Raw genomic sequence first — 10,003 nt, forward strand, 5'->3', positions numbered from 1 at the left:
ACTTCTAAATATTTCAATTATGAATCCGTGACAGAAATCATTCCCATCTGTGCTCAATTTATCTTGTTTGTTTTCTTGTATCAAAGGTGATTCTTGGGATCAGTTTGTTTTTTTAAGGGGTTTTTTTTTATCTTGTTAATATAAGAGATATTTTATAGTATTGAAATGAAAGAATCACATCTTTGGCACACTTTCTAGTTTCCACAGAGAATAACATGAAGGTGTCTATTTGGCATGGTGTCTAAGTAAGTGGGTACAGGCCTGAAAGCCTGACCTTGTTTAGAAATTGGCACTTGAAAAGGCCTAGAATTCTTTAACTATGTGTTTTCCTGTTTAGTAACTTTTTCACCCCTTGATGTTATCATTTGCTCGGCACAATAGGTGTTTGTTCCATTCCTTTCATGATTATAAGCAATGCGTTGCATTGAATGAGACTTTAGCTTAGGCTCTCTTGCTCTGCTTAACCCTCCATAATTACCAGAAAAAAAAAAGAATAAAAAATTGTGGCATTTTTGTAGATTAAGTTAGACTCGAGTTTTGATCTGTTTTCTTTCTCCAAAGCATGTTTGACATTGTAATTTTAATGAGCCAATGTTATTTCTTGACGTGTTGATTTTAGATCTGCAATAGAATTACTTGCTGAATAAACAAACCATTCATATATGTTATTAAGTGGCATTGTAGTATTGTACTTCTGGTGTTCTTGTTGTATGATAGTGAAGATAAAAAGTTAAGGTGTGGATATTCAAGTTTCCGGGGAAAGAGAGCTAGCATGGAAGATTTATTTTTATGTCAAAATGTCTAAAAGAAGGGGAAGACAGCCTACCTCTTCAAAATTTTTGATGGTTAGACATTCTATACTTGACTTGCAGCTCGCTTATTAGCATTCTGTTTTTTTAGAATTTGAACTATGTTATTGTCCATGTTTGTATGCATCTTGCAAATCATTTTTGTTTGATAAATACAATTTGATGTTAGCTACAATCTTGAATTAAAACTTTACTCTTGTATATTTGTTGTGTTGATAGGATTTTTCAAGAACTACACCGTATACCGAGGAGGAGATAAATGAGGTTCGAGATATTTGGGCAGAGTATTTTATATGTAATGTTGAACTTTAGATTTACACTTAGCAAATGTTGGACTCTTGTTTTGTTTATAAGCTTGACATGAATGAATTTTGTTGATAATTGGTATTGGGATGATGAGTATAATGTCAATGATATTGAGATGTAAACTTATTGGACAGGTTGTTAATATAATGCCGTCATTCCCAATTTTATGGGTAGGCCAAAATACAAAGAAAACTCTGCTGAAATTTACATTTGCATTCATTAATATTGCATTTTAATTTCAATTATTGGCGTTAGCATATTACGTTATACAACTACTAAGGGAAACAGGTACTACAAACATATACAAGCAATTATTATAATTTAAAAAAAAAACACATCATTTGCGTCACTCATTAAACAAACAAGTGACACAAATAACTCGCTTTTGTATTGTCTAGTAAGCTATTTGCGTCACTCCTTTATAAATAAGTGACGCAAATAACAAACAAGAAGTTGCTTAGAATAGCTATTTGCGTCACTTGTTTATAAAGGAGTGACGCAAATAACTCTTATTTGCGTCACTTGTTTATAAAGGAGTGACGCAAATAACTCTTATTTGCGTCGCGCTTAGGAACGACGCAAATGATTTAAATGTCATTTGCGTCGCGAGCAGTTGCGTCGCTCATAGAAGCGACACAAATACACTATAAATGAGCGACGCAAATGAGCCTTTTTCTACTAGTGGTCCCTGGTGTAATAAAGAGTCAGAAAGTTGGAAGCATGCCTTTTTCGAGTGTGAACGAGTTAGAGAACTGTGGTTTGAATTGGACTGTGGAGAAATGGTTAAACATGAGTTCTCTGAGGGGGCCTGTGATTTAATTGAACATTGGAAGGGAATGCAAGCTGATATGGTGGTGCGTGGTGTGTATCTCATGTGGGGAATTTGGCAGGACCGTAATCTTAAGGTTTTCCAAAACTCCAGCACTCCTAATAATATTCTCATTACTCGTGTTTTGAGATGGGTTGAGGAAACGAATAAATTTGCCAATGCTATCTACAAGTCCCCTGCTAGCTCTCATCAGCCTAGCCCTGCTGTTTGGTCTCCCCCCCCTGCTGGATTCATCAAAATCAACACAGATGCGTCCCTGGCAGAAAAGGGTTGGGTGGGTTTAGGCATTGTAGCTCGTAATTCGAAAGCTGAAGTAGTATTTGCTGCAACACGACGAGTAAGGGCATGGTGGCAGGTCGAAATTGCTGAAGCGAAGGCTATCACTATGGCTCTCAGGTTGGGACGTAAGTATGGCTGTGATAAAGTGGTTATTGAATCGGATTGCCAGCTAATTATCAACAAACTGTCGAAGGGGGCTGCGTTTTAATACTGATCTTGATTCTGTTCTTTGCGATGCTATGTACCAGAGCTCTCTGTTCTCTAGTCTTCAATGGCAGCACGTCAAGCGGGATGGAAATATGGTTGCTCACAATTTGGCCAAAATACTTCCATTTGGTGTAGAGCAGATTTGGGAAAATTGTATTCCCCCCACTGTAGCTTCATTTGTACTCATGGATACTTTGATTAATGAGTAATTTGTTTGCTCCCCCTCAAAAAAAAAAAAAAAAAAAAAAAAAAAAAAACAATGCTCTCCTTGACATTTTTTAAAATTAAAAAAATTCAGAGTACTTAAAATGGTATATGCATGCATTAAATAAGGCAATATTTTTCCTAAATAAACAAAAAAAGGTAATATTTGATAAACCTTGACCTTATTAGAGAAATTAACCTTTTTTTTTTATTGAAAACAGAGAAATTAACTATTGGGTCTATTGCTAATTAATTAATTGACTTAGGAAAAAATATTAGGCAATTAAAAAAAATACAGTAAATCTATAATAATCTCTTTTTTTTTTTTTTTTTTTTTGAAAGACAACAATCTCCCTAATAAGTAAAAATTATAGTAATTGAATTTACTTCATCCGTCCCTAAATTACATTCTTGGTTTCCATTTTGGGTATACCAAAATTACATTCCTCCTTTCCATTTTTAGTAAGTTTTTTTTCTTCCAAATATCTCAAATCAACTCTCTTTTTCTGTTGTATATTTAATGCTTTCTCACTCTTACTATCCTAATCTCACTCTTATTTTCTCTCTCCATCGTTTTTCTCAAGTTTGTACTTCCCGTAACTAACCTAATGAATATGATTGGTTCTTAATTTTCAATTAGAAACATGTTATTGGTCCTTTTTTTTTTTACAAAGGATTGATGACATGGCCATCATTAATCATTAATCTATCTTTGTTTTACTCAAAGACATCATTTAATGTTTTGTATTTCCCATTGAAATATTTTATTATTGTTATTTGTCTTATTCTTTTCTCCTTAATTCCCGTGTAACTTTACAAACAAGAATGTAATTTAGGGACGGGGGGAGTAGTAAATTATCTATTGAAATGATTCCAACAAGTATTCATATTCTTATAATTTGTCATACTTTTAAAACATTAACAATAATCAAAGTAAATTAAGTAAGTTGTGTAAAAGTTAAAAATGTTTTAGTTAGAAAAATCAACTCAAAAATGGGAGTAACAGATTTTAAAGCTATGGTCTTTATTAAAAGGGGGTGCGGGAAAAGTATCTCTTCCTCTTGTCCATATGTGCGAACTCGTTCCTGCTTACTTCTTTCCCTTGTCTTCAATTTCAATTACAGTCATTAAATATATAGTGTAAAAGTTAAAAGATATTGCCAAACAAATTCTACTCTAATTAGGAATTTAGGATTACTTTAGTAGTAATTAAGAGTTGACGAAGAAGACTCGACTAATTATATAAAAAAAAATCATGGTTTAATGAAGACACTTACAAACCTTTTTGGGGTCATTTCATTTCTGGGTTTCCCTTTATGAAGCTGCTTATTACATTCCTCTTCATTTCCCAGAACGAACCAACCAGAAAATAATTTTTCAGTATTCACTTCTAATCAAGCAGTAAAAAGTGATGATTTCATTTAAGTAAATATTAACCTATATAAGTACCTAATTATTACAACTAATTTAACCTTTATATACTTATTAACTCTTCTCTTTGTTTGGCAATCATATGAACTGTCAGGTTAGAGGGAACACCACTTATCTTTTGGGATCCGGGCTACTGGTGATGAAGTTGGCTGTAACAACCTCGTTGGTGAGTTTCTTATCTGATCTAATTTGATTTTATCTGCATATTTTTCTGGTATTACATTGATTTCTACATTGCATCATTAGATTTTGGCTTAACTAATTTTGGATGTGAGTATTACATTACGTTTTTGCTTTTTCGGATCCTTTGACTAGATCTGTCTTATTTGTCGGGGGGTCTTCTTAGTCTTAGGTGTTTGTAGTCCTCAATCAGGCGGCTGATGCACGCACCAGGGCTAGCTTGGTCAGCCCATGTCTTCGATGGGCTGGCTCAAGCTAAGTGCTCATTTGATTCGTTGAACTCGCAACCATCTTGGATGAGCCAACTCTAGTCGAAGTTTTGTGTTATACCCTGTATTCTTCTTATTACGTAGTATATAGTTACTGAGTATAATTTTTTAATAATAAAAAACTAGATTGGGTGTTTTGATGACAGAACTTGATTAATTGGTTGGATTAGTGGGTGATATTTTACTTGATTCTGTCAGAATTTTATTTATATTCTTTTTGAGAAAGTTGTGATTGTCCTAGCTTGATCAGTAGGTTAGTGGGTGTGTATTCAGTACTTGTGACAGTCTCAATCAAATTAAACTTGATTAGCAGGTTAGTCTAGTTAATGACTTAGCGTAGTAGATTAGGTTAAGAGGTGGATGTGTTATCAATAATCATCTAAAATTCTGTTGGAGTTCAAGTCCTGCTTCATTGATTCTAACTAGAATTGCTTTTCAGTTTTCATCCATTTCCAGTTTGAGGGAGAGTACTGATGTTTATGATTTAGTCAAACATATTTTGACTTGTTAGTTGCTAACCTAATTCAAGTTTAGTTAGTTAATACGTGTGATTAGTTTGGAGAGTATAAATAGGTTGTATATTTTTTTACTTAATTAGTTTCTTTTTACTTACAACACTTTGATTCATGCACAATTCATATTTTTTACTTGACTAGTTTAAAATTTGTTAGCTAAGAAAAATATAGTGATCTTAAATTGTCTTATTAGATTCGCCTCACTTTATTCTGTCAAATATCAATTTTTTATAATTTAAATTTTTGATGATTAAATATGTGAGTTATAAGTAATTGATGTAATGTATTGACAAACGTAAAAGTTACAATTAAAAATATATATAAATACTATTTAAAAACAAAAACAAAAACAAAAAAAAGGGAAAATTTGACATTTGCTACCACCTAAAACGCCACGCTTCAGATTTGCTACCTATTTACAAAGTTTTTTTACTTTGCTACCACCTAAATCAGAGTTTGTTAAAAATCACTACCACTTAACGGAATCCGTTAGGATTTCCGTTAAGCTTATTTTAAAAAAAAATAAAAAAAATAAAAGAAAAAAACCCAGCCACCCCACTGCCACCCCCTCCCCTAAACCGCCACCCCTCCCCCTCCCCCCCGCCGGTGGCCAACGCCAAAAGAATCGGCCGGCACCGGCGACCTCACCCCCTCCCTTTTCCCCACCCAAAACCGACAACCCTAATCCTAAGCCACCAACCCGAAACCACCCTAAACGGGTTTTAGGGTTTCGCTTATGGTGGTTTAAGTGGCTAGGGAACTCCGACAACTCCTTCGCGCGACATGGGATTGGTCGGAATGGGACTGAGATCTGATTTGCGAAATTGGGTTCAAATTTGTGAATTGATAATTGCAATTTTCGAATTTGGGGGTTGCGTATTAGTTGTTGGGGGTTGCGAATTGGGACAATATTGCTGCTATGTGCGGCAGCTGGCGGTGGCTGTGATTGTGTGTTGGTGCCGCTTGGTGGTGATGCGAGGGAACAGGGGAAAGGGGCAGCGAAAGGGTTGGTAATTGATGGTGGTTTGTTGTGGTTCTGCTGCTGATTGGCGGTTGTTGTGGTGGTTTGGGTGGCTGGAGTCGCAGGCAAGGGATTGGGCAGCTGGTGGGTGGGGAAGGAGTGGTGGCTGGACGGTGGTTGGGTGGTGGTTGCGTTGGGTTTGATGTTGAATAGTTGCGGTGGATTAGGCAGTGGGTGGGAAGGAGTGGCGGGTGGGAAGGAGTGGTGGCTGAACGGTGGTTGGGTGGTGGTAACAGAAATACTAACGGTGTAAGGCAAGTGGTAGTGATTTTTAACAAAATCTGATTTAGGTGGTAGCAAAATAAAAAAAAAAATTTAATAGGTTGCAAATCTGAAGCGAAGCCTTTTAGGTGGTAGCAAATGTCAAAATTTCCAAAAAAAAAAAAAAAAAAAAAAAAACAAAACAAAAACCTAATTTTAAAGAAACGAGCAAAAATGGAAAGGAAAATTATGCAAACTTCTTAGGCTGTATGCCTGTATCCTAAAACCAGAACATATATAGAACCAATTTATGCCTTTAAATCATAATAATTAAACGATCTAGGAGCTTCATCAATTACATTTTCATAATTTTTCAACTTTCGAAGCCATTCTTCAGTTTTCTAACTTTATAATCAGCTTCATTTAATTCAAAATTTTCTATATATTCTTTTAGCATTCAGATAGAATCAAAAGTGTGCTACTGTTCATTGATCATCATAATGATCAATGTTACAATTTGATCAATGATTATTAATGTGTTTTATTCCCTAAAAGAAATCCAATACATTAATAAAGAGTTGCAAATATGTACTCCCTACCCTGTTTGGTTTGATGTAAAACATTTCAAATGAAAAATTAGTTTTCATGCAAAATATATTTTCAAGGAAAACCACAGTTATAAATTAACTTTGTTTGGTTCCTTTTACAAGAAAAGTTATGGAAAAATTAAAAATAAGAGTGGAAATGTGAAAATAGAATGAAAGGAAAGTAAAAAGGAGGTAAAGAGGAGGGAGTAAAGCATAGCTTCCCTTGTTTTGTAAAGGAAAATATTTTCTATCATTTAAGATGTAATTTTCCACCATTGGAAAAATTGAAAAAAAAAATAATCATCCTCTAGTGGATGTGTGGAACCAACAAAAGGGGTGAAGGGAGTAGTAATATAATCTCTTAGTACTTTTTTACTCACTTGCACTTTGTACATTCATTAATTTAAAACACATCTTGACGAACTATATATATCTTTAGATACATATGTATTAACTAATAATCTAAATTATGAATGTTTGACATCTTGATACATACTCTATATACATTATACTAAAATGAATCTAAAAAGATCACTCATGATAATTATATACTTCGTATATATTTAGCTTTATCTAATGATGAATAATAAATGAGTAAAACAAAATAGAATGGAAGAGTTAAGATAATCTACTATTATGTTTATGTCTTACTTTTGAAAGATGAAATCAGTTCTTGGTTTTCATTTTAGACTTGATTAAATACATGTGTATTTCGAAGATAAAGAGTGTATCAAGGCTACAGGAAAATCATAGTGGAGAATCACAAAATTGTTCTTAGGATATTAGGAACTTAGTGATATGGTAAAGATGAGGCTAGCATCACTCTCAGTCTCTCACACTACACGATCATGCATTAAAGGGGAAAAATTAGAGTCACATAAGCTCTTGTTGCAGAAAGGAGTGAATGTGTTCTATAATCTATACTTGTATTCATGGGATAATGTTGATTAATTTTGGCTTATAGTATTTCTTTTCTCATTCTCTTATTTGCTTAAATAGCTAAAAAAAGCTAGCTAAGCTGAAATCCATAGTACCCTTAATGCAATGTGATTTGAGTTTTTTTTTTTTTTTTTTCCAGAGTCAATTGGGGAAGCTCGATCAAGTGCTTATATAATTTGGACATCATAGTACATTGACAGATTATTTGACGGTTCATTACTGCTTGTGGTGTAAAAAAAATGGATTTAATAATGGGGATATTGCCAACGGTTATTGAGTTCGCGAAACCATATGTGTTTGTGGACTCGAGTCATGACAAGCTGGAAGGTTTGCTGCAACAATTGGGGTACACAGTTGACGACATGGACGAGCAAGCAAAAAAAGAAGAGGCAAATCCTGGGAAGAAGCGCAAGAGGGTGGTGGAGGCCTACTTAAAGCATACCACAGAGTACATAGGGTTAGCACAGTCGTTGTTGGAAAGAAGCCATGGGAGGCAGTGGAGAATTAAGCGAATGAGATATGTCCCGAGTATCGAGCGATACCACAGGGAAGGGCAGGATCTTCTGATCAAGGGCAGAAAATTGGTGGATCAAGGCCTGACTTGCAATGAGGTTGTAAGGCGTGGGGTGAAACTAATTGTTGAAGAAGACCATTACATGGGCGAGACATTTCGTGGGCACGCAGCATCTGCTCTAACAGCCATGAGAGATGGGAGGTCTCAGTGCATTGGTATTTACGGCTATGCAGGGGCAGGTAAGACTAATCTAATGAAGCACCTTTACAACAAAATCTACGACGATCAGCATTTCAAGGCGGTGTTTTGGGCTACAGCTCCAGATCCTGATTCTAGTATTAATGGTAACTATAACAAGGCCGTGCAGAACTGTGTGGCACATGGAATGTGGGTTGATTTAGGAAATGGTGCTGCTCGCGATGAGGCTAGAGATGCAGGTAAGATAATGGCAACATTGGAAAGACTTGGGGAGATAGAAGGCCCGGGTCCTATAGTTTACTTCTTAGACAATGTGAAAAGGGATTTCGTAGCTTATGAACTTCTAGGAATACCATCTAAAGGAAACTGCATTCTGGTATTTAGTACACTGTCTAAAGATGTATGCAACAGGATGAAGTGTGACCTTGACCTCAAGATGGAACTCCTGGGCGAGAAAGAAGCCCAGGAGCTGTTCTTGCATGAAGTTGGGTGCAGTGATACGGGTAATGGTCAAGTGCTGTCATATCGCGACAAGGAAATCCATCGAATTGCCGTCAAAGTGGCAAATCAGTGTGCAAGAATGCCGATGGCTATTATAATCATAGCGCGGTCTATGACCAAGATTGATAACCTTCCTGAATGGAGAAACCGCCTCAATGAGCTCATGGGTACTATTGCTACCATCCACGACGATGAGAATAAGATAGTTGAGCAGCTCAAATTTGGGTACGATTGCTTGAAAGAAGAGACCGTACAGCAATGCTTTCTGGCTGCCGCTACTTTGTTGAGAGATGATCGTCAGGCTTCTAAGGCGGAAATCATAGACCAGTGGAAAATGGAAAAGCTAATTGGCGTGGACCGACCAGCTGAGTACGTTGATGATCAGGGTCATGTTATATTGAACCAGCTTGAAAGGTTGTGCTTACTTCAAGTAGTGCCTGATGACCGTCAAACAGTCACCATGAACAAGTGGATTTGTAAAATGGCGACTAATGTTTCTCGTGATAAGCAATTCGATCAGTACATACTAAGCTGATGGTTGAAACTCAAGATCGGTTTATATAATCAATCAGAGTTGTTTGTTGATTTGTTGTACCGTTTTTACTTATCACCCATTGTTGCAAGTATTGACTACCTAATTTGATTAATAACCAGAACCTTATTATCCTTGATTATGTACTGTATAATATTACCAATGCAACTGATCTGAAGAGATTAATGTAAAACCTTGATTTTATCACCATTGCTTATAACTGGTTGTCAATCAAACTCAGGACAAGAGTCGTTTCCTTAATTAAATAAATTGGAAGGAATGAAGGAAACCAAAAATAAAGAATGTACTTATTTGGAAGTCATTTAGGTCGAAAGTTTCCTAAGAATATGACCAAGGCAATTCAACGTTAATAACGACTATTTAGTCGTCAAAGATGCTAAAGTAGTCGTTAGAGGGCTTTAATTGCGTCCAAAAAGGCCACATTCTTACTTCGCTTTTTTTTGAATAAGTACAATAGGCT

At 35.6% G+C, this 10,003-nt stretch overlaps 1 protein-coding gene across 2 annotated transcripts; it reads left to right on the top strand.

The window, feature by feature from the left end:
- Positions 1-3,892: 3,892 nt before the first annotated feature.
- LOC145617619 (disease resistance protein SUMM2-like) lies at positions 3,893-9,726 on the top strand. 2 transcript variants are annotated; one of them, XM_081672338.1, is made up of 3 exons: positions 3,893-4,059; positions 4,160-4,231; positions 7,917-9,726. In XM_081672338.1, the coding sequence occupies exon 3, from the start codon at positions 8,017-8,019 to the stop codon at positions 9,523-9,525; it is 1,509 nt and encodes a 502-aa protein (XP_081528464.1). In that variant the 5' UTR covers positions 3,893-4,059; positions 4,160-4,231; positions 7,917-8,016; the 3' UTR covers positions 9,526-9,726. The 2 variants fall into 2 exon arrangements, with proteins under 2 accessions (XP_081528464.1, XP_081528465.1); XM_081672339.1 differs by having other exon boundaries at positions 3,895-4,042.
- Positions 9,727-10,003: the final 277 nt, after the last annotated feature.

The sequence above is a fragment of the Chenopodium album genome, chromosome 26 (assembly GCF_948465745.1).
Source record: "Chenopodium album chromosome 26, dcCheAlbu1.1, whole genome shotgun sequence".
Taxonomy (NCBI): Eukaryota; Viridiplantae; Streptophyta; class Magnoliopsida; order Caryophyllales; family Amaranthaceae; genus Chenopodium; species Chenopodium album.